Source organism: Platalea leucorodia (genome assembly GCF_965183815.1).
Source record: "Platalea leucorodia genome assembly, chromosome: 2".
Lineage (NCBI taxonomy): Eukaryota > Metazoa > Chordata > Aves > Pelecaniformes > Threskiornithidae > Platalea > Platalea leucorodia.
The window spans coordinates 90,281,131-90,306,718 of record NC_138824.1 but is presented as its reverse complement, the minus strand read 5'-3'; the positions used below and the strand labels follow the sequence as shown (position 1 = coordinate 90,306,718).

At 40.5% G+C, this 25,588-nt stretch overlaps 1 protein-coding gene across 6 annotated transcripts in view; it reads left to right on the top strand.

Annotated features, from left to right (window-relative positions):
• DMD (dystrophin) overlaps nt 1-25,588 on the top strand; it is a gene marked incomplete at both ends in the record, with an annotated part of 1,307,865 nt that overhangs the window by 1,248,287 nt on the left and 33,990 nt on the right. For 5 of the 6 annotated variants that reach the window (XM_082303865.1, XM_082303861.1, XM_082303862.1 and 2 more), the window contains 6 exons: nt 1,356-1,441; nt 4,037-4,194; nt 12,686-12,852; nt 14,966-15,077; nt 20,092-20,228; nt 21,022-21,060. In XM_082303865.1, coding sequence (XP_082159991.1) covers nt 1,356-1,441; nt 4,037-4,194; nt 12,686-12,852; nt 14,966-15,077; nt 20,092-20,228; nt 21,022-21,060 — 699 coding nt within the window. The remainder of the gene's footprint in view (nt 1-1,355; nt 1,442-4,036; nt 4,195-12,685; nt 12,853-14,965; nt 15,078-20,091; nt 20,229-21,021; nt 21,061-25,588) is intronic. The other variant, XM_082303866.1, reaches the window with a different exon arrangement.

The window sequence follows — 25,588 nt, the reverse complement described above, 5'->3', positions numbered from 1 at the left end:
AAAGATTTGAGGGAGGGGAGTAAGAGGAGTGGAGTGTGGAAACAGAGGTAAACAACAAATGCTTATCCGTGATGAAAAATGCAAGGTTCTTTAGTAAAAGGTTGCAATTTCTAAATTCTGTTTTGTCCGCTAGTTTCTGTCTGCACCTTTTTTAGGGTTTGCAGGGGAGGTGCGTGGGTAAATGAGCACCACTGGCTCCTACAACACTCTTGTAGGATTAAAAAGACAACATGTATCTTTGCCGAACAGTGCAGCCTAATGCATGACTATGGCATGCCTGTACATGATTGATCTTCTTTCCAGTGGTGTTCTTACTGGTGATGCTTCAAAACTGTTGATAAGGCTCTGCTTCAAAAATGTCGGTTTTAGGCATTGGCTTCCTATGTTGTATATGTCTTTGTTTGCAATAGATGTTATATATTTGAAATGCTATCAGAAATAAAAGTCGGGAAGCCAGCAAGTGGAAGTAAATTGAGCTAAACCAGATGACTGAGAGAAGATGGGAAGGTTTGTCATTGCGTCGCCTGCAGCGCAGAGGAGGATGCTCTTCTCACAGTCAGGTTAAAAAGCAAAAGTAATAGGGCGGGCACATCACAAGGCAGGACTGAGCGTGAGGGGAAGGCTGACCGGAGGCAGCACAGGGACTGATGTGGTGCATATCAGCCCCTTGGCACGGCGCAGGACAGGTTTGAGTGCTGCGAGGAGGAGCTCAGGAACCACACCATGTTGTTAATGGCACGACTGTGCAGCCTGCCTGCCTTCTCGTGATTTCTAGGCAAGCTTCATCATTCACCTGAACGTCTTACAAGTGCCTCTGTCACTGCATACCACTGGCCGAGGCCACTTTTTTGTGCCTGGCTCCTTCTCAAACAGGTCAGGGCAGGGCTGACAGACATTTAGCAACAACTTTCTAAAAACGATGGCTGCATTGCATTTCTAATTAAAGTGAAGTTATATTGTCTTTGGCAAAAGGGATGGTTTCCTGTTCCATCAGGGACCCCATCTTCTCTGAGAACAGCAGCAGTTTGTAGGGAAGCCTTTTCAAATAAGCGTAGTGTAAAGACTCTTTACTCTCACTTCTGTTGTAACAAAGGTGAGTAATTGTTTCCGAACGAGACCATTTCTGGTTGAATTGATACAATGGCACAATCCAATTCAGCTACACCTGTGGAGCCACAACCATATTTTATATTTCATTTCTAGCTTACGTAATAACCAGCTAGTGTGTGCTGTGCAACATGGTTCTTTGTGGGACTTCGTTTATGACAACTATGGTACAGTGGTGAACTTCGTTGTAGTAAACAAATTATGACATGAATGGACCATATGATCAGCCAATGTTTCTTTTTCATTAGGGGTCGAACGGGAAGGATCCGTGTCTTATCTTTCAAAACTGGTGTTGTATCCCTTTGTAAAGCACACCTGGAAGATAAATACAGATGTAAGTCAATGTAATTCTTTTGGTTTTAGTTTATGTTTATATTCTGTTTTCATTCCTCCTATTTATTGCATAAACATTTAAGTAGCATATAGACACGTTCTTTTAGATAGTCCAGATGCAAAGTGTGTTAATTTGCTCCACCTTGTACTTTTAAGTTATTTGTTTAGTATGGTTATAGGTAGTTTAGCATAGTGGTCCCCAAACTTTTGATCATGCACCCTTGTTGGTAAAAAAATTTTGAGCGTGCACTCCCAATAGATGTATATTTATTTATAAATTATATACATGTACTACTGTAGTAGTATACTGTGTACATTATAAAACATACATAAAAATGGAAATTAAAAAAGCATGAGATAAAGATGAAATAAACACTTTTAAAAAATGTATTATCAGAACAAAAGATATTTTCTTACCACACCGCAATAGATTGTCTTGCGCACCCCCTGTGGTGGACATACCCCCCCTTTGGAGACCACTGGTTTAGCCCACCTTCATACACAAAAATGCATGTCTGCAGGACATCTTGCATTACACCATTTTAAAATATTTTTTTAAAATGTTTTCCTTGACGTGGTCGGGGTCTTATTATGTACACTGTGCTTAAATATAGTTCCTATCTTTAAAAAAATATTAAAAGTGTGCAAATTTTGCATATTTTAATAGACCAAATCCTGAAATACTCGAAAAAATTCCACTTGAAGTTTTAGTTTTATCTGACTAATGAATCAGTTCATTAGTGAGGCTAGGATTCAGAAATGATCTACTGATAAGAACAGTTCTCAAGAGTAACTTTCTGGTTAAATTAACTGATATCACTCATTCATGCATTTAAAAAAAAAAAAAAAAAAAAAACCACTAAAAAAACAACCTTTAGGATTTGACCCAATACCATAGCAGTTCTTCATCAATTGTTATTCTGTTCTACTAATGGAAGTTGAAGAATGCTAAAGAGAAAATAGACAGTTCCAACAACGGAGTCTGTGCATGACTATGTATAATTGGATCAGATTTTAGGGCAATCACTATGAATGTCACAGTTTAGATCTCTAGATGTTTCATGTGGGTGTTGTGAAAAAGTATTCAGAAAATCTTTCAAGAAAATTACTCAGTACAGATATTTTTCAAAATGATATTTCATTGAGGATTATCAAAGTTATAAAGGAAAACATTTATTTGTATTTCATAGTCTCCTGGAGTGTGTGCATGGTAATGCATAACCCCCCCTTTTAAGGTTGTAGAACACTTGATGTTTTAATGATGGGGAAACTGAAAGCTGAATTGCTTGTGGGAGAAGAAGGAATTGTCTCTGCCAGGCTGTGGTCTGGCTTCACCATCCATGCCAAAGTCGTAGTGCAGTTGCTATTAGTGTTGCTGCAAGTATGCATTGAGTCGCACCCCTTAAAATTTTTTCTCTCATTTGTGCAGCAGAGCAGAGTTGGTTGTGCTAGAGCACAAGTCTTCAGCCTTGCAGAGGTGATGGAAGGATTTATCCCAAAATTATTTATTATAAAACTAGACTTGGCAAGAGCGAAATTAATGTAATTAAAAAATAATCCTTTCTATCCATTCCTTTATTCCTTCAGAAAAAAACAGGTGTCAAAGCAGTGCTAGGAAAGTTATCTCGAGCATTGCTGAAGCACCTTTATAATTCTGTCCCTGGTGTTGGGTGAAATATTAAGGTGGCTCCAAAAAAGGGCATTATTTTATTCTAGCTGTCTCTTGCTCTTTTTTTTTTTTTAAACTCTTTGAAAAGTAAGGACAATTTATTCAGGTCATGTATTGTCAATAGGGATATTACCAAATAAATATTTCAGTTAACGCTGATTTTTTTTAATTATTATTATTATGAGCTCGAAAACCTCCTTGATGTATGTGCAGTATAACTAATTCCCACTCAATTAAAGTGAGCTTATGAAAGGATAGTAATTCTGTCCTGTAAGGATTCTTTTCTGGAATGATGCAGTAACAGAACATGGCTTCAAGTGACATTTCACTTCAGATGTGAAAACTTAATATGATATTAACATTCCCAGTGGATGGCGGGTTCTGTCACACTGTAATGTTTTTCTTTTATTTTAGAAATGCTCTTGGATTAAAAGATTGTGATATATGAAAGTTAGGGAGCTCTTGTTTTTCAGTTCAACTCATCTGAAAGAGAAGTGGATTCTCTGAGTTGTATGTTGATTGCTAAGACTTGAAAATGTGCTGTATGTTGTCTGAGATTATTTTACTGTTAAACAATGTTTTTAAAAACATTTATGTTGTGGCTCAAAGATCCCGCTGTTTAGTTAGCTGTGTTATAGAACCACGGCTGCTATTATCAGTAATGCCACAGGTGCTGTGTTATAATGGCCTTTCTTCCCAGGTACGAGCCAATAATGCTATTAAATATCATCACTAGACTGCTTATTTAACAGAAAAAAAAACAGTGTTTATAGGAAGAGAAGCAGCCAAACTGAAGATGTGTTTGGTTTTGTGTCCACTGAGGCTGTTAACCGCACTTGTGAGCCTTTGAAACGACGCAAACTTCCACACTATTTGCCATATCCCCATTGTGATGCTTTAGCGTGGGTGTCCTTTTCCTTCCTCCAGACCTGTTCAAGCAAGTGGCAAGCTCCACAGGCTTCTGTGACCAGCGCCGGCTGGGGCTCCTGCTGCACGACTCCATCCAGATCCCTCGGCAGCTGGGGGAAGTGGCCTCCTTCGGGGGCAGCAATATCGAGCCGAGCGTCAGAAGCTGCTTCCAGTTCGTAAGTTCACGTTTGTTCGCTGTTGATTTTCTGATTTGTATTGTGTGTCGAGGGAGCCTGTCCGTTCTGAAGAGGATTGAAAATCTGGAAGAAGGATTAGGGTACCGAGGGTCGTTTAATGGTGGTGTTCATTGGTGTATTAAAACCATTCCTTTGACGAGATGTATTTGAATTAGCCTGTTCTCTGGCCGTGGTGGAAGAAGCCCAGATTATGCTGTTATTCAGACAGCAAATAATTATCATCAAGGCTTGTATTGTAAACTGAACCCTGCAAACAGTTTAAGTCTTTGTTACAGCAGCTCCTGGTTTTATAATTTTCTATTGCCAGCATTAGGTCACCGTTTATTGCTGCCACGTAGGCGAAGAGCAATGGTTAATCTAAATTTTGGGCATATACGTACCAGTGACAGCCAGGTGCCCAAGGGAGGGATAGAAAAGGAGCGACTGCCTGCAGTGCTGTCTAGGGGCGAGGAGCGCTCAGTGATCTCCTTCCACTGCTTGAATGGATAATGCCAGTTTTCTTTAAAGAGTACTGAAAATTCCTGTCCTGGCTGTTGCGATACATACACGGCGAACTGGAGGCTCTTTTTCAAACTTGTAAATTATTTAATCTGGGGAGGAAGAGAGTTAAGAGAATTATTCATCCTTATCCTAACCACCAGCAGAATGCACGAGATGAAGACAGCTGCTTAATGAAAAGGTAGAGGAGGGGAGGTAATGTATGGTCTGTGATTAACTCTCAATGCATCTTCTACATTACAATGGAAGAAACGCTTTTTTTCCCATCCCCTAACTGTCCCTGGGGGATTTTTTTGTTTGGTTGGGGGTGGGGGAGTTGTTTGCTTTTTTGCCTGCTGCTCAAGTTTCATTATGTAGTAGTTTCAGTTCTGTAGTAAGCAAAGCACAGCAAGTTTTTTTCAATGAATATTAATGCTTGGAAATAGTCTTCTTACACACAGTGACTATGAAAAGAATCCAGTTCTAAAATCACCACAAACTTCAGCTGTGATGGGACATTTGCTTTCTGTACTTCTAAAACTTCTTTTGTCAGGTTAATTCTACAGGATTCATGTTTTCCCACTTCCATCATTCATGTCTTGACCTTTTATAATTCTAGTCTGTATTTGGTGCCATTTCCAAATTAATGTTTTATAGGGCCATAGCCTGGGTGGATAACCCATGCTGATAAACTATGCAGAGCAATTTTGATGGGTGGGTTAGACCCTGCTGTGGCTTTCAAGCCTTGAGTTCCACATTGGGCTTTCAAATGAGACCAACACAAAATGATGCCGTAGCAAATCCATGGTCAAAAGCTCGTTTGTGCAAATAACCTTCCTCACAAATTAGGACTCACTGGATCCTATCATTTTCCCAAGTGAAGGGCAACAGTACTTAGAAAAACTGCTGAAAAACTGATAAGGAAAGTGACCTCGGAATCTGACAGAAACATGTTTTTTTGGAAAGGGGGCTGACATTATGTGTGTTTATATTAGGAAAAAAACAATAAAATTCATGGTGATGGAACAGATAAAAACAACTTTCATGAAGTAGGAAGAAGACCTTGGAATAATTGTTTATTTTAATAAAATGAGTTCGCAACATTGTCATTACAAATGAAGACATGCCAGTGGGCTGAATGCTTTACCACATCCAGCTGCTGGTATTTCTAGAAACAGCCCGAGCACAGCTGGGCACAACCTTCGACATGTTCATAAATCACAACGGCAGAAAACCTGATGTTTCCTTCTCTTACCTGCACTGAAAAATACGTTTTCTTCTTGCCTGCAGTAAGAGGAATTTCTTCCTTTCTCTTTCATCCAGGTGAAGCCTCATTTTGACTTGAAGAGTGGGAGGGTGGTTTCTGACCTGGGTCGCAGCAGAGCAGATGATCTTCTAGGAGGACCAGGAAGGGGGAGGGAGGCTCAACTGAGGAGGGGACATACAAAAATAGCGGGGACAGAGTCCTAGGGAGAGGAGCAGAAATCGGGGCGTAGGGAGAACCCTGATGGAGGGGAGGGAGAAGGAACTAAGGAGCGGAAGAAAAAGGGCCACCCTTAGGGAACGATGGTAAGAACAGCAGTAGCAATAATAGTGATGAAGGGAACAGAAGGGTGGGTAGGATGAGGCATGAAAGAAAGGAGCAGCCAGGAATGGAGATGGAGGAAGAAATAAGACCTTTCCAGGAGAAAGGGAGGAGAGGAGTACAGAGAGATCCCTTTGGCGTAAGACGGTGGTGTGGGGGGCACGAGGGCCCCTCAGGTGGGGGGACAGCACGGGGCCGGGGGGGGGCAGGGAGCAGCCTGGGAAACAGGGGCTGGAGGAGCTGGATGGCCGAAGGGGGACTGTACAGGGCTCCTGGTTGGCCTCCTTTTGCTGAAGTGAGGTAATTCAATTTTTAAAAATAGTGTGGGGATTCATAGATTACATTACTGTGTGGAAACTAAATTAAGTCTTTTTGTACGTCCACGGTGAGGAATGCTTTTTCTTTAGAGTTTTTTTTCTCTCTTTTTTTTTTTTTTTTTTTCTTTCTGGTGATGATAAGCCAGCAATAAATTGCAGTCATGTCAGAGTCCGCAACAAATGCGCGCTTCAGAAACCACTCTCCCAGCCCCCTTAGGTTAGGTGCCCTGGCAACGGCCTTGTCTGTCTGCACAACAGCAGAAAAAAAAGGGGATGTTTACTGTTCCCGGTGATAACAGGGGAAATCTCTCCTGCTTTTCGGTTTGAAGTTCGAGTCCTTGGGAATGAGGGTTGGGGAGGGCGGGCTTCCCAGCTCCGCTGTTGGCAGCAGCCTGCCTGCTGCCCGCTCCCAAGGAGCAGGTCCCCTTACTGCAGCTGGCTGGCGCTGCCCTGTTACTTTACATCCCTCCAGCACCGACACTTCCTTTTCATAGTTTTCTTCATATACGGATAGTAATTGTTGGGAGAAAAAGGATGTTATGGGACTCATCTTTCCTACCCAGTGCAAGGGGATGTAATTTCTGCTTTCAGATTTTGAAGAAAAAAATGTTCTTAAGTGAGAGGGAAGAGCTTGATCTGATGACCATTTGAAGGCTATATAGTTCTGCCTGGGCTCAGACTGCAACAAAGCAATCTATAGATCCATGAAAAATTGAGTGAATTCAGTATTACTGCAGTGTGAAAGCACTTTCCTTTTAGGTCTGCGATGGGTGCATTTTTTAAGTAAACAGGATAGGGAATTGTTACGGGCTAGAGGAAAGACGCGCTGTGTTTTAATCACGGTGGAAAATTATTAATATGCTTTCCTCGTGTAGTGTAAATAGGACCTAGGAATTCACACCACTGCCTTGGATGAGTTACTGTGACATTGGGACTTTTAAGAAATGTGATGCAAAAACAGAATGCAGCTCGGATGAAAACGTCTCTTGCTGTTTCTCAATAAAATTTTGGATATTTGGTTCTCGGTTATAAACTGTTTCAAGTATGTTTTCTTCCGAGGGTGTACTTGAAGTAGAGTACTTGGTATGAAAAACCAGTACAGATGAAGCTAAGAAGTAGTAAAATATGTACAGTTAATTCATATCTGTATTTTAAACCTTCTTGTTTCATTTCACTTTGACAGAGGAAAGTATTTTAATATTCTGTGTTGTATAGTCTTCATTTCTAGGTTTGTGCTTGATCAATGATCAGGCGAGATCAGCCTGTTTTTTACAACCACTTAACTGTGTCCAAACCCAGTATATTTACTCAGAGAAATAAAAGCCAAAATAGGGGCCTGTTAGTCCTTTTAGGTGGAGTTTGAGTATTGCAAATCCTGGGCCAGGACCCTGATAGTGACTTTGGCCATAAATGCTGTGATTTGAATTGGTTGGGCACTTATTTTGTGAAGGGTGAGTTGGTGGGGTTTTTTGTTTTTTTTTTTTTTTTTTTCCAACAGTTAGGAAATACTGTGTACAAATAACTATATATAGATATATAGAGGTCTGTATGAAAATAACGTACAAATGCAGTGTTACTTTTGAGGGACTCAATCTCTTTTGAGAGATCCAGGCAGCCCTTGTTTCTATTCATTGGATATTTCTTCTGCTTGTGTCTCTGACAGGGGAGAGCTGGCCTAAGGGGAACTAGCAAATCCTTCCTCAAGCTGCTATGCTGTAAACGTCATAAAAGAGCAATTCTGGTTTTATTTCGACAGGATTTTGTGAACCTGTGCCTGACTTTGGGAGGCACTCTTGAAGAGTCCTACAAGTGAACTGCTTTAAAGAGCTATTTTAAAATGGTTTAGTGTATGGGGAGTAGGAAGATGGTGTTTTTCAAGTGTGGATGATATAAAACTGTACACTAATTCACTTCCGGGTTCATGTTCTTTTATTTTATTACTTTTTGCCACAACACTAAAAACATTGACTGGAGTAGTCAGTGCTATCAAGTGTAATGCAAGGGGTCAAAGTAATGATTTTAAGCATTTGCTCCAAGGATTGAGGCAGATTTAAGCAGTTTGCATCACCCAAAGTTACCTTTATAATAATCCTGTCTTTCTTGGCCATGAAACAGCACTTGTCTCAGAAATAATGAATTCTTGACTTTTGATTTCTTACCAGCTAGCAATGGGGAGAACACAAGTGTTATTGGGGAAGCCATTCAAGAGTGGAGGACAAGGTTGAGCAGGGTTTGGTCTGACTCCCGGGAGACAGCGCTGCTGTTCATGGCTTGTTCTGCATTTTTACACTTCAATAAGTCACAAGAATCCCATTCCCCATTTTCATTTTGTCCAAAATAATACTTACTTAGACTAACATAAAGCTTTCCATCCTGGATGGAAAACATCATTAAATTAACAATGTTAATTTATTTCCAATTAATTTCTTACATTGCAGCTAAACAGAAATATAGCTCATCAAAAATGTTATCAGAAATCTGTGCTATATTGTCTGACTCTGTCCAAAAACATATCACATTGTTCATGTAACATCACGACTGTATTAAGCATATTTCATATTATGGATAGATAAAGTTAATATAGCGTAGAGTATTTTTTAAACTACTAGCTGGAAGAACAGAGGAAAAAAACTCCAAAAAATTCAACTCCTAAGTATGGCATAAAGATGCTAGCACCACCCAACTTCCTATTCCCCCATTGTTTCTGCAAAATAAATACTGAAAAACAGATGTCTGGAACATAATGAATTTGAATGTCCCCCATAACAAATTGTTACTTGTAAGCTGGAAAGGGCTTTATGAATTTTACTTTATGATTCACTCTGTTATTACCATAAAAATTGGGAGTTGCAGAGAAATGTGTTCAAGAGAAGAACCATTAATATTCTTTACAGTTTGATCTTGTTGGGTCAGATACGAACTGTGTGAATTCAGACTTTCCCTTACGTAAAATCTTCAGCTGCTGCCTTTACCGGATTTAGAGATTATTAAAAAAATCATAATAGCAGCTCAGGGAATAGTCGAGGTCTGTCCTATACTGTCTGACCCTGACCAGCTTTTCTCCACATGGCTTTAAATGTTCATGTAATATAATTCGGAACCAGTTCTGATACATTTTAATGCACCTAATCTCTTTGAGCACAGGTTTTGTACAGCCAGCGTGCAGAGCTCTGGGTAGGCAGCTATTGGGACTGCTGGCAATCAACAGTGACTGCAAAATTAAAATAGATCTTTGGATGTTACAGAAAGTCTTTCATCGCTGCAGCATTTTCGCTGCAAATTTAAAGCAGCTACAAGTGGAGAGTGGCGCTTTGAGCAGCTCATTCTTATTCTGACTGCAGCTTGCACTGCAGCATTTCCGTACACTTCATGTTTTTCTATTAGAAATGGCATATTAAAGAGATCCTCTTTAGAATTTTTTTGAGGCTTAGAGGACCTCTGTGTAGAAAATGTAGTATGCTAGGCAGGGTAATGGTTTGCCAGTTTGGTTCCCGGCTGATGCTGGCTTTCTGAGTGAGCCACAGAAATTCTCTCCCCAGCCCCTTTACTGCCCTGGCTGCTAGCTGAGAAATAGACATATGGATGATCGTATTTTATAAATATGCCTTTCTCTTAAGACAGTTCTAGAATTAATTTAGTTCTATTGAATTCACTGATGTCCTGCAGCAGAAGGCAGTATCTGCTGTTCCAAACAAATTCTGTTGCCAGTGTTGACTGGACTTTATTGTACTTTTGATTTTCTCTATTTTTTCTTTGGGGAGGTTCCTAAATTCTGTAGCTACATGAAAAAACAGAGGAGTAGGATTTAATGCAGAAGTCTTCAGAAATATTTCAGTATGGGGCGGGAGGGAGGGAGAGGGGGGGAACGTTTTTTCCTATAAGACCTGTACTGAAAATTAAATGGTGAGTGACTTTATCTGAATAACTGTAGATACGTTGTGGTTTGATGGTTTTACCCCAAACATTGAAAAAGGATGTATACCACTGTACTAGAAATCCATATATGTCTTTAGATGGTTTCCCAAACTAGCATCTCAAGAAGAAAGCCCTGACCAAAAACTCTTTATTTCTAATTAACTAAAGTATTGCAGCAGCATTTTAAGTAAATTTTAATGCAATGCATTATTCAGGAGGTATTCTGTTGGGTTTTTTTTGGTTTGGTTTGGTTTGTTTTTTTTCCGCATCTTTCTTGTGGCCAGGGGTTCTGTCTAGGAGACTTCGCATTTTTCTCAGACTTCAAGTATCGATTGGTTAATTTGTTCATCAAGGTTATAAACAGTGTTAGCTTCAAGAAAAAAAAAAAAAAAAAAAAAAAAAAAAAAAACAACAAAAAAAACCAAACCCACAACTAATTGTTTTTCCGTATAGCTTGCTCTCCTTTAGATCAGTTGTTGTATTTTTTTTTTTTCCTCCAAATTTGTTGCTAGCATTTTTAGTTGAATAAGGTTTTAGCTAGGTCATACTAACTCAGATTTCATGAGAAACTGGAAAAGGAACTGAGAGCAAGCATAAAAAAAACCCAGCACTCAATCCCCTATTCATCTTGGTCCATGTACATGATACATTAATGCTTATTATTTATTTAAATGCTTCAAATAGATTTGGAGCCAAGAGGAAGAGTCTGCCTTGTGAAGTTTGAAATATAAAAGACTGGCCCACAGAGGGTTGTATTGAAACCCCAGAGAAAAAAGGAAAACAGAGGATTTAAATATATTCAGCCCATAAATATGCTGTTTCTGTTGGGTAGCATGGAAGGAAATGTCTCAAGGAATTTGAATTAGCACTTAGTGATGGTTTAGAGAAGTGGAGCAGGACAGTATCCTGCTTCATCGCTTGGGCTGTTCCCTGTGCGGGCTCCTCCTCCTCCCTCCTGTCCTCCCCGCCAGAGCCCTTCTCTGTTTCCACCTGATCCATCACCTTGCCTTCAGCACTGAAACCAGCTCCCAGGTTCTCAGATAACTAGTTTTGTGCTGGCTCTGCACCACCCTGCGCACCAGAGAGAGGTTCCCCGTAAACATGGACTCCGTCACTTCACTGTTTTCCTTAAAATCCCTTTTGATGCTCTTTGCCTTTATTCTGCACTCTTCTTCGCAGTGGCTAGCCTGCCGGTACGGCGTGACCTCTACCCATGTAGATAGATCGTTGTTGTCCCCCATTGCCTTGTGTTTCTCGTCTCTGCTGTTTCTTTTTCCATACTGTAGGTGTTGCCAGGTAGGGGTGATATATCATTTTTTGGTGTGTGCAGGGTACCTGCCAAAATGGGATTCAGCTCTGTGACTGAGCTGCCTCAAAGCTACTGTAGAAGAGATACCTGAAATAATCATAGTGGTTAGGATGTGATGGGAAGGAAGCAGCGGAACAGGACTGCTGGGAAGTTTTCATAGGCTCTTTTGCTGCTGACAAAGAGGTGAAAGTGGGACATACTGGAATATGAGGCTAAATCGATTGTATTCTGTGAGACAAAACTGTATTGAATTTGCAGGCAATGAAAGCAAATTTAGAGATGGTATGGTGGGAAGAAGGATTTTGAGGCATTTAAGGAGGCAGAGAGGTTACATGTTCAACAACAGGCTTGAGAAGGGATTTGAATGATTTCCTTATGTATGCACTTAGAAGAAAGGTCAGTATGATAATGAAGGACATTAAAGAGAAAGGAATTTTGATCAAAAGACGTGCCATTTTTTAGGGCTTGGGTAACACAGACTGTTTTTAAAATAGGTGAGAAGCAGTGCTATGCAGGGTCAGATCAGAGAGACAGGAAACATGAGATCAGGCATCAAAGGTGATCCTGTAAGTGGATGATTTTCTCTGTGACAGAGTACATGTTAGTGCTGTCTATTGTAATAGGGAATAAGAGAGAGAGAGATTTGAAACGTTAATAACAGCATTCAGTTCCTGGCTTGAAGACAAAATCCTGGAGATTTTTTTTTTTTTTTTTTTATGAATGGCTGGACTGGGGGAAAAGCTGGAGTACATTCAGGGGAAAGATAAAGAGTAGACAGGAAACTAACAGCTTGAACTGTTAATTAGCTGGTAGTAGACAGATCACTTGTGCTTAGCCGCTGTCTTTTTTTTCCCCCCTGTGTTACAGGCCAACAACAAACCGGAGATTGAAGCAGCCCTCTTCCTGGACTGGATGAGGCTGGAACCACAGTCCATGGTGTGGCTGCCCGTTTTGCACAGGGTGGCTGCTGCTGAGACCGCCAAACACCAAGCAAAGTGTAACATCTGCAAGGAGTGTCCAATTATTGGATTCAGGTACCAGCTTGCTCCCTTTCTGTGTGTACTACTACATGGTGGATGAAGAGCTCTGCTTGTTTCCAGGCAAATCATGTGCTTGATTTTATGCATGTTGTTCAGGGAAAATATAATGGTGACAGGGCACGAGGGAGAGCGGCACCTAGACTGGTTACAGTGATGCGAGAGTTGAAGAGAACAAAAATCATCTATCAATTAGGATATGGCCCTTCCTCTATGTCCTGCTCTTGCCTGCAGCCCTTCCGTGCCTCAACCAAAGTATTGGTAGATTGCACAACTAATACGATTTGCTTTACGTTCAATCTGTCCTATACATGCAGTTGCATTTTCTGAATTGGATCCTAATGAATTGCTTTCTGTCACGGTATAAAGCAAGGAAGTGCCTTGAAATTGCAGACATGTGAAGCTACGTGTGCGTTTCTCAGAGAAAGAACGTAGTTGGTGGAAGATTAACCTGGAGTGGGGGAAATGTTGCTGGTCTATTTAAACATCTGGATCAACACCATGGTTACTATGGCAATGAATAAGTCACTGTGTTGTAAAATGGCTGTGTGTTGGTATGCCTGTTGAGAATCCACTTAACGGCTAAGTAAATACTTGCTTTCAATTATGCCTAGACTTGCTTTATCACTTTGCTTCGCAATAGCTGCTTTGTATGGTTTCTGTCCTTTTTATGCACGGTCGTCTCTTACCATTGATGTTTCTCCTTCTATGGTATTGTGTAATTTTGTCTCTAAAACCCAGATGCACAACAGCAGTAAGCAGTACTACACAGAAAAGCCATCATTTTGCTCTAACCTGGGAGAGTATGAATGTTGCTTTTATGCCTGTAGCGGCAGTGTATGTGGGCAGTGCTTTCTCCTATGCAATTTCACAGGCAATGGGAAACGGGGGAAATAATGGAAGATATTGCTTTGTTTTGCATCTGAGTTTTTCTTCAGTGAGGCTGTTCCTCTAATCATCTAAATTCTTCTTCTGCTTTTATTCCCCTTGAATATCTTAACTGGGAAATGATAAATATTGCTGAGGAAGAGCTAGGGATGAGATGTGAGTAGTTCAACACATCCACAAAGTCTAATATTCCCATTCCCAGATATGGTTTATGAAACTACTGAGTTACACACTTTTATATAAACAGCCAAGGACAAGTAGGTGGAATTGAAAAATGCAGCACTTGGAAAATCAAAGGATGGCAAGTGAATGGATAGTCTGTAGTGAGCATCGAGAACTCGGGAAGCGGACACTGGAGCTCTCTGTTTGCGTCTAATTTTATTTGTCTGATCTCATCTGACTCTTAAATTTATATAACAAATCCATTATCATGATAGTTGAATCTGTCTGTTGCAGATTTTTTCTCTGGCTTTGCAAGTCATTGAGACCCTGCGTACACACTTGACAAAAAGATACTCTATTGGAAGGCTTTTAGAAAGCTAATACTGTGTGCCTCAGTACATGTAAAACAATGTTCTTTTGAGGTCATTGTGACTGAACTGCTTCGCATATTTGGAACAGGGCAGCCCTTATGCCTCCGGCTCTTTCAAGCACTTCACCATAGCAGATACAACAGTTAGCTGCCTCATAGAGCTGGTGAGATTAAATAATGGCCCAAAAGTGCATTCGGAGTTTTGCATGGATGGCATGCCATATAGGAAAATTGTTTTGATAGAGGTGCTAGGAAGGACACAAACAAATTCCTGCCTTGTATGCAGCACTTAGGAGTTTCCTGGAGCAACTTGTTGAGGAGGGCATTACTTATTTGAATTTTACTTCCTCAGGACATTCTGTGTTATGAATCACGATGAAAAGCAAAAGAACTGAAATTAGCATTGTAGAAACAAAAAGCGTGGTGGTGTCTTTCGTGTGTTGAGAGAGAGTGATTGTGTAGAAATCTTCACTGTTGCCCAGTGTTAAAATTTTTTTTGAAGACTCAGATCGCTGATAAACGTCTGAGGCAGCAATACCTGTTCTCAGTGGCAGAGGAGCATTGCCCAGCATTGCACACCGTGTGATATCTCAGGGAAGAGAACTTACTAATGCAGAAAGCTTGACAAGCTGATACGAAGCAGTCGCATACAAAGCTCTGAAGCCGTGGGGTTTTTTCCTCCTCTTTTAGGTACAGAAGTTTAAAGCACTTTAACTATGACATCTGCCAAAGTTGCTTCTTCTCTGGCCGCGTTGCAAAAGGTCATAAAATGCACTATCCCATGGTGGAATACTGCACACCAGTAAGTAGCTGTTTTACTGACCCTTACTGTCCCTTCTTATGTAGAAAGGAAAATCTTCATTTCCTATGTGCAAGGTAATGGAGCATTTGGGTGGCTTTTCTTTCATCTCTCTTCCCCCCCCCACCCCCAAATCACCTTTTATAGACTATACATGCCAGCAATTTCTGATGCTTAGTAAAGGATAATCCAATGGTTTGAAGTAAACTGAAGTTCATTGTTTGTACAATGCTGTGTTGTAATATATTATTGCGTGCTAATGACTTGTTCGATGTTCAGTGCCATAGTTCACTTTATGGATCCTGTAGGAAGCCTGTGATTTGTGCAAATACTCATTTATATCTTAGATCGCAATGTTTTCTCTGTGTCAATGTTTTCTCTGTATCAGTGTGAGAGTTTTCTTCCTTTCCTCAGCACGTTGTTTTCCCCACAACACTATGATTGCATTTTTAAGTTCTTTGCTATTTAGTAGCACCTTTGTATTGTATGCTCACTTGATGTTATAAAATACCAGGGAAGTTATCAAGAGTAACAAGTTAGATTTCGTTTCTGAAGACTGGAAGCCGGGGCGTTCAGTGCAGCACAGTGCAGATGTGCTACATTGATGGTGTGGTGAGGGTCCTTGCCCTTGTTTCACAGCTCTCAAAAGGATCGCTTTTGCGTGAACATTTCTTTCATACCAGAAAGCTGGCAAAGGAAATCCCATATTGCTCGTTATGTTCTCCTTTTTCTTTTTTGCCACTCATGACCAGGGCAGAAAGGCATAAATTAGAGGAGGTCACAAGTTGTCCTTCCATGGTGCAGCACAACTGAGCTTTCAGCTGCCTTTGCTATTGTTTGTGGTGGACTTGAAGCAGTGCACTCTCTGGTTGTCATTTCCTAGTGTGTTGGGATAGTTCCTAGTCATGTACTTTCATCTGCTGGTCAAATATAAATAGTGAAAATAAAGCATCAAAATTATACATGGGCTAGCCTCGTAAAATTACGTGAATGGTCTTTACGTCTTCATCCACAAAAAAGGCACGGCCAAAATAAAAGTAGACTGTCAGCTTTTCTTAGAAACTTAGGAAAGGGAGAGGAAAAAGTGTTCCCCTAAAATATTATAGTAAAGCAAAACCAGTATTTTTGTTAGTTTTATGGACATTTATTTACATTATCTATCAACTTTTACTGCAGCATTTAAATGGCAATATTTAATATGAATCGCTGCAAGGGCAACTAATGTGCGTTTGCTAGCTTTTTGTCGGTATTCATTGGCTGCTGCTTTTCAGCCTCGTCCCCCAGGGGTTGAGGTTACTGCAAAGGGCGATGTGCCTGAACTGCTGCACAAGTCAGAGAGAAATGCGGGCGCTGCCTGGGCAGGTCTGAACAGACTTCTCCATCGCAGACATTCCTAGAGCAGACTCTCATGATCTGAGTCGTAGGCAAGAGCAAGCAACCAAGCGACCGCGTTAGAGCATTCCATCCGGCTGCAGCTGAATACCTCCTTGCTGAACTGGCTACAGTTTTGTTTTGCAGTTGAGCACTCATATTCTTGCTAATGAGATGACATGGGACATTTGTGCATGGTGCACAAGAGTGCACAAACCAGCGTCTTGCTACTATTTTCTTAACCTGTTCATAAGATGTGTTTTGAGGAGAGAGAAACAAAAAAGGATTGTGAGACACCCCCAGAGCCTGCAGCAACTCATTGCAACACGGGGTCCAGCAGGTTTCTGTTCTCCCTAAAAATGCAGATTACTAACAGGCAAACACGGTGGTGAACAGAAAACTTGCAACCACGTCCAGATTGCTGGATCAGAATAAAGAACCTTTCACAGCCAGTACATTTTCTTGTGAATCCTGAACTCCAGCAGCCCATGCTAATGTGCCGTGCCTGGCTGCACCAGCAGCCATTTGAATTAGAGAAGGATTAACTGGGGGGAAAAAAATAGTGAATGTGGTGTACAGCAAGCCCTGATCTTTTTTGTGTTGCTGCTGTTGGAAAAATAAACCCAAATGCTGTGTCACTGAACACGACATCCACTGAAGCTATCGCGTCTAGTATGTAATTGTTTTCTAAGTCAATGAAAAGGGGTTTGCAGGTGGCAGAGCATTTTTTCCTCTTCCTCCAGACAAATCTCTCGCCTTGAAATGCGTTTTGGCAGACAAAAGACATGTGATGCCTTCTTTGACATATCTTTGCAATAGCTAGATGTGCACAATGAAGTGTTTCAATACTTTTATTCTCCCTCCCTCTTACTTCCAGGAAATTTTGGAGCACTGCAGTCTTTAATTCTGCTTAGGGGAGATTTGAGAACTCATGCTAAATATCTGAGGATGTGATAATTTTTCCTCTCCTGCGGAAGGCTGAGGCAGAATAAGGGCAAGACTGTTCCCTAATTTTCATTTAGACAGAAAAACTGCAACAATTATTCCTGAAAGAAACACAGCTCGATTTATTGTTCCAAGAGGTGACTTTTAAAGAGGTTTCAAATAAAGCATAGAAGACAACTTCTACACTGGGATTTAAATGTAGGATCATTTTTCTTTTGGGGCTTAACAAACAGTGACACACCAGCATAAAAACCACCTTGTTAGAAGGAAGCATGTCAAATTGAGATACCTTTCTACAGCTGGTGTTTACAGTCGGGGCTGAGGTCTGGAGTAGGGGTTTGGCAAAGCACTTTCTTAAACCAAACTGCGAAAAGTCAGTTGGTGGTAAAGTTCTCCTTATGTCAAGAAATAGTTTTGGTTTCAGAATAGTTTGGAACATGCTTGGCCCAGCTGCCTATGTATTGCTTTGATTTAAGAAAGCTGGGGTGCTGAAACTCCACTATTTCTTCCTCGTAAACCAGTTCTGCTGAGAATTTTGTTTTGGATGATTTTACTCTGAAAGTCATGCAGAATAACACATCTGTGGAATAAATCAGAAAGTTTGGCTTAAAATAGCCTCAGCCTATCATCTTGTCCACATAATAATCACATTTTCTTTGCCTTTCTTGTGCTCCTTGAACATTTTTGAAACGGAAATTGGATCGTATGAGAGGTACCTGGTGCTTCTAGTTGTCACTGGAAGACATATTTTCTTCTTGGGATTCTTGTGCTACCAGCTGGATTAGGATGTTTCTGTGCAAACACACCATTTTACTGTTTGGTTGTCATGCAGAAGGTACAGGGGAGCAAGGCAGGTAACAGTCCCAGGAAGGTGAAAACAAAGACTGTTTTATTGTTAGCCATGCCTGAAAACAATCCAAATTACAGTCAAATGCAATGGGAATTGTTTTGAAAATAGACAAAGCAAGAATAAATGGTTTTAAATGACACAGGTGACCAAACTGAACAGAAAGCGGTGCTTAATCCATTTATACCAAGACTAAATATTAAGGTTTTTTCTGTTCCCAGATGATGTGCTCTGTGTGCTCTCCTGATGCCAACCTTGTTAGGAGCTCTCCTAGCAGGCGTTGCAGATGGCTGTCGGCAGGGGCAATTCCCTCCTGCTGGGGCATGCCAGGACACCTCCGTAAATCCCCTTTCTGGAGTCCTCTGGGTGGTCTGGGCATACCTAATCCCTCCCTTCCTCAAAATGTCTTTACTTCTGATGTATTGAGGAAGTGATACTTAATATTATCGAGCATTATCTCAGTTTCTTGAAAATACGGATGCTGCCGTAGTGGCCTGTAGGTTCTGCTGTGTCACTTCTCTGCCAGTCATTGCTCACGCCAAATTTTCCTGCCGGACAGACTGACCGGAAAGAGTCAAATTTTTTCCAGCTCTACATGAAGCTTGTAGAGGTCATCAGTACAGGGATAGTGTTTGTCCTTGCTGTTAATGCATTTCAGTCTTTCTGCAGATTATTTTTCAGGGCATCCTTAATTTTTCTACCCAAGCAGTCTTTAAAAATATATACATCTGTGTTTCAGCAGCTCTGTGAAGGTTGGCTTGACTGATAGGTCCCAGCACCTACTTCCTCTCTAAATAGAAGGCATAGAACTCATTAAAAAATGTCAGAAAGATTAACTTTTCCCTCATTTCTTTCCTTCAAATTAGATACACTGGAGAAGCAATATCGTTATGTGGGTCAGGGAGAACTTAATTTACTGTAGAAGAGCAGTATTTCAGGGTCGAGTGTCTCTGTGAGGTGCAGAGAAGGGAGTGCAGCCTGACTAAAGTAACTGAAGTCTTCCATTAAAATTCTTCAGAAAATTGCCTGACTCTTAATCAGTCTCGCAAGAAGTCTTGCATCTTCCCAGCAGACATCCTTTGAACTCTTCCTGGCTCATTCTAGTCTTTAGGAAACTAATTCCACTTTGTACTCCTCTGCTGGTCTCTACAGCAGCAAGAAAAGCTGACTGCAGGCAAGGGAGTAGAAAACTTGGAGCAAATGGTACTCTCCTCAGGGTATTGATCTTAAATGCCTGCTAGCTTCAGATTAAACAGGCACAGGAAGAAATAACTGATCTAAGAGCTTTCAGCAGCTCACCTGCTTTTTATTTCTCTTTGATCAAAATATTAGTGGCAGAGGAGGCTGAGAAAGGAAACTGGAAAGAAAACGTACCGAGAGTACAGGTCTGACTTTTGTGGACTGACAGGTCTGTGAGATGTAGATGACGAGTGTATGGTAAGAGTCAGGATCCAGCCAATGAAGCAGCTAGCTGGACACACAGACTGTGTATCCTCCATTACAGCCATTTTCAGGCTGAAAAAGCAGGCAGAGTGCCCTGAGCCACATGAAGAAATGACAAATTCTTGTCTAATTATTGCTTGTCCTCTTGAGATCACCTGAAATGATGCATGAGCCTGTCAGGGGTTTTTGGAGCTTCCCTTTTTCCTCCTTCCTCCCCACTAGCAGTGTTGCTGTGTAATACATTGTAAGGTGATGGTGATAAAATAAATTTGTGGCTCTGGAGATCAAGCCATTGGCAGCTCTTCTTGGTGTGGCCACAGCTCTTCCAAGTGATCCAGCAAAAGAAGAGGCAACCAAAAAAACCGTAATAACCTCATGAAAGATGATTTCATTGTGATTTGTGGCTTTCAGACAACTTCAGGAGAAGACGTCCGTGACTTTGCCAAGGTACTAAAAAACAAATTTCGAACAAAAAGATATTTTGCAAAGCACCCACGAATGGGCTACCTGCCTGTGCAAACTGTCTTGGAGGGAGACAACATGGAAACGTGAGTAGCTCTAAAGTGTCTAAGTAGCAATTCATTTGGTATGCTCTTTGAGCTCCCCAGCTGGTGCCAACTCACTTCACTTCCTAAATGCATAAAGCCTCTTTATTTCTTTCATTTTTGTTAACCTCGGCTGGCAGGAAAACACAAGCTGGGATTCCAATTGCCATTGCTTTTATCTGTTTTTACCTGTCCTTATACAGGAGCTTCAACTTCAGTTAGTAAAAGAAAAATACTTACCGTCTTCCTGACAGCCTTATAAACTTCAAAGTTTGATATGGCAATTTGGAGACTAATGATCTCTTCATTAAATTTTTATTTTCTTCCAAATGGGTATCTTTCTGTGTTTTTATTTTTTTTAATTAGGCTACTGTGTTTGCAAGCTTCCCAGCTGATTTCATCTTTTCTCACCCTATAAATTTAGTCTTATTAAAGGACTTTGAAGTCTTTATGGGAAAAAAAAAAAAAGGCAATAATGATGCACATGGAGAAATCAATGAGTAACCCAGTTCCCTTTGTTTTTTTTTTTTTTTTAACAAGTTTAATCAGTTATTTAATGGCAGTTGCACACAGCTTGTTCTCGCTCTCTCTTTCTCTTTCTCTTTTAATTTTAGATTTCAATTTTTTTCTCACTTTTTGGTTGGTTTGCTCTTCACAGTCATTCATGTTGGTCTGTTGGATTTCTGTTTTTTAGTTGTTGTGATTTTTTTTTTTTCTTTTTTAAACCTTTCTGTAGTTATTTTGCTGCTGAGTTTCTTCTGCCTCTCTCTTCACCTCCTCATTTTTTGTCTTGCAGTCCTGTTACTCTGATCAACTTCTGGCCAGTAGATTCTGCGTGAGTACTTTTGCTGAAGTGTGCTGCTGCTGCTACTGCTGCTGCGTTCCCTCACTTTTTTTTTGTTTGTTTCTTTGTTTAGTTTTACATAAGTTCATTTCCTTCTTTCTTTATGATTATTTTCTTTGGTCCACTCTCTGAAGGAAGGTTTTGATCCCAATGAATAGAATGGGATAAATCCGGGAATTCCCAGCAATCGTGGATTGTGCACTGTATACTCTTTCTGGAGTATGTATTTTCATTGAATTAACAGGGATTTTGTTGCAGTCCTACTAATGCTTATGAGAGTTTGTCGTTTAATAGCCTGTGTTTCTGAGTAAGTGTCAATCCCTCTTGAATGTATACTAAATGCTTTTTTTGAAACATAAGTTGAACTTGATGGATTTAATTCAGTTTCAGGAATAATGTTGTTTTGTAGATAAAGCTATAAATTGGTTTTATGCACAACCATGCACACCCGCACACTCCCGTGCCCCAATTAATCCAAAGCTCACTGGATATTTTATTACAGATTTTTAGAAACGGTAAAATTTGTGAAAGCAGGTTGAAATGGGAAAATGTTTACTGTATTTTTTCAGATGTTTAAAAAGCAGGATTTTTCAGCTATGAACTGGAATTTCATTCTTGCACCATTCCTGCACGTGCATTGTCTTACTATTGTAGTAATACCCTCAGCATAAACTAAAGATACATATATATATATATATATTTATCATTGTGGCATTTGCTACTACTAGTGTTACGTGGATGATTTTCGAATAATGTTAAATAAGGATTATTTTTAATTCACATATTGGTAACTATTGAGAAACTAATAAATAGAATTTTATATATTTCTATATGGTGAAATGTATATGGCTTGCACCTTCATTGAATTTTTGGTAGAATAAACAATAGTGAAATGTCTACATTTGAATATTGATTTATATTTTTCATTTGAAGCACAAAAAATTGGGAAGTCAAATGAACTGCTCTTTCTCTAGGAAATTTACTTTAAGCAACCAGGAAATGCATATAGTACTGCAAACCTCATATGGTTGAGGATTCACCCATAGAAAACACCAAAAAGCTGGAGCCAAACTGAAATAGAGGGGCTTTGAACTTTAGGATGCCTTTTTGTTTATAAACGCATCTGGAGATGATTGCAGCATACTATCTACTCAACTATGGATCTAGATTTCTTACCCTTTAGAACAATTGAAAAGTTAAAAGTAACATTTAAAGAAAGTTTGGATAATATAGAATGCTGTTGCTTTTTTTGACATAACATGAAATTAAGCTGCCATAACATGCTTAATTCTAGTTCGCTTACAGCAATAACATCATGGTATGTCTACACTGATAGCTTCGCACCAAAGGTTTGGTGTCATCTACTACAGGGATTTTAACTCGCATGTAATACTTAAGAAAACTTGAGAAATACTGAGATGCTGGATTTGTACGGAGAGGTAGCACCTTTTATCAGGCCAACTCGGGTATCTTCCTGAGCACAATCCTTTTGTCTGGTCTGATAAGAAAGCAGAAAATTAAGAAATGAATAGTGGCTGGAAAGAATTGCCCTTTGTTTTGTTCTGCTAACTTTGTTCCTTTCCTTAGTGCTAGACCGCCAGGGCTACAACACACATTACTGAGCTAGGGAGGTTTAAAGCTGTTGCTCAGTTACAGGGCTGATTTCAACTTCGGCAGTCAAACCTCTTATTCTGGTTATCATAAAACTTTTCCCTGTTTCCTAAGATCTTGACTTTTCCTGGTGCTTTCATGCCAGTTTTCAAAGTACTTCAGAGTACTCCAGAAGAGCATAACCTAGCAGCATTCAGCAATGCTACTGCTATCCTGACATCAACATGTATAATATCTGGAACTGTTTATAAATACATACATATATAATTTTTGTTAGAAGTTAGTGATTCTGACTGCACATTATCCAGTATTTTGCACAGATATTCTCCTTGCCAGGAGAATAAAGGGGCAGCTCACACTTTTTGTGAGAATTTATGTCTTATTACTTGGGCTGTGGGCTGTCAGTGGCACAAATACAATTTACTTGATTCTACACTTTCAAGAAGCATCAACTGAAATGTTGAACAGCAAGAAAAGTGCCCTCGTCCTGACAGCCAGGTCTCTGGGGGTGCAGGGAATTGCAGGAGGTGGTGTTTGCCACTCAATCGCCACTTCACTTGACTGGAATTCCCCAGGCTGTTCCTGCAGACCCCAGCTTGAGCAATGAAGCTGTGGAGCCCTTGTAAAAGGGATGGTTATCCTGGCTAAATATTGGCTATGATGTCTCTCAGCCTTCTTGCTGACTGTTCAAACTGATTAGGTGGACTGAGTATGTGTGCTCAGAAAGCAAGGATAGGGAGCTCTAGCACAGATGGTCATCTAAGAGTATGTCTACACAACAGCCTGAAATGCAGCACAGTCGTTCTCAAGCTGGCTCAGGTACTGGCAAAAGTGTACCTCTGAGCAGCTGAATTCAACAGAAAGACTGCAGTGCTTCTCAACAGGTTTGCTTTCATAATTAAACTTTTAAAAAGCTGTTTGAGGTAAATCTCCGTTGGAGTATGTTATGAAGTGGAGACAAACCTGGATATGTAGCCTCATCCCCTGCCTGCAGTTGACGGAACGACAGAAGCAGCTCCAACAAGTTATACAACACTGTGTTGTCTTTAAAATATATATAGATAATATATTACACATCTTGTTCACTTCTGAAGGTGAAGCTTAGTTTCAAGGCAGCAAGTAGGCAATCATGCAGTCAGGCCCATCTTTTGCCTTGCGCTGCTGCCAAAAGGGACATCACTTCTCTTCGTTACCCAGTTGGTCCCAACCAGGCGCCGTCCTTTCCTTTGTACTGGTACAAATACATGTGCAATGCCAGGGTAAGGGGGACTAGGAGAATGGTCCAGCTCAAAACTAAAGCTACTTTTAACACAGATTTCCCAGTCTGTGCACAGTATTAGCAGCAACATTTTTGTGTGCGTTGAAACCAAGACCTCTTCTTTCATTGACAGTACCAGCTTAGACCAGCATAACATCTACTGTATGTCAAACAAATAAAAAAATGGGCATGGCATCAGTTTATCAGAAAACCGTTGTTATCTTGCTCCATAATCCACTGCTCTAGATAAATTGCAGCCTTTTCTCCCCCCTTCCCTTCAGTGTAGATGTTCTTACACAAAATAAGATATCAAATTGCAGAGAAGCAATTGCCCATCCACATGAATCTCTGCTGTCCTGAGGAACTCTGTGAACCGAGTATTTATCCTCTGGCGTGCTGTGGTGATGTTTCGACATGTGATGGGTAAAAGTACAGTTGGAGGCCAAAGCTCATTTCAGACAAAATGGGATTTGTGATACTTGGTCTGTAATGTCTTAAAGAGAAAAACTGCTGTTCTGTGAGAAAGGACATTAATGATCATGAATTTTGTGTAACCAGCATATGGCTCTATGAATTCGGAAGGATCCTAACTTTCTAGAGCCCTTTGCAGGCTGATTAGAAAACTGGCAGGTGACCAATCTAGTAGATTTACTGCAGGATTATCAAACTCCTAACACAGGAGCATTATGAGCCACAAGATTATTACAGTTTTGGTTTATAACCAGTAAATACAAAACTTACCTGCTCTTGCAATGCGGTGCAATCCCTGCTGGGCAGATCCAGCCTGAACCACAGTATCCAACAATTTAAAATGGGGGGAAAGTCCTTGTTCAGTCAGGAGTTCCAGAAGGAGAGGCAGCAGAGACGGAATAAAAAGAAGTTGAAATTTAGCTAAAATGCGAGATTGCCATACAATTTGGGATCATTTTTTGTTATTCCAGCACCTCCTAATACATGTAGATTGGCCAAATCCCACATGGCAGCAAAGGGTGCTCTCTGAGCTGCATGGGCAACATAATTCAATGGTGACGTTTTCCAGAGTTGAGGCTGTAAGAAACAATACTCTAACTCATGAGAAGTCCCATGAATTGTTCTCATCCACAAAAAAGTTTGATACCATCTAATTTGTCAGGCAGAAAACCCCAAATAGTTGACAGTTTCCTCCTGTATAACACACTGATCTAGGGTTCAGATTACAACTCTGGAAAGACGCTAGGCAAAATCATCAGTTTCTGCAGTGTGTTATTAAAGGCTCGTTTCAGACATTTTATGTTTCTTGTATTTATTTCTAGTTGCTCATGGAGTAGTCCTTAAAGGCTCTTTTAAATGGGATGTGCTGGAAGCAGGCACTGGAGCAGAGCGGGAGGCAGAGGAGAGGTTCCCAGCAGGGCTTTCACAGCTGGCACAGGCTGTGTGTGAAACAGAATTACCAATGAAGGAGGCAGGTGTGAAGGGAAAACCAGGGCGAAAGCTTGTCCATAAATCCTTTGGAAGAGGGTTCTTCGGGAATTGGTGTGAAGAAGAGTCGTTGCAACAGACGGATTGCAAAATGGTCAAAATCCCCGGTGTGGTACCACAAAACATTGCACCGATGGCTTGAGGAGGCACACGCAGCGCCTGGAGTTATAACTTGCTGTTTATCAAACATAG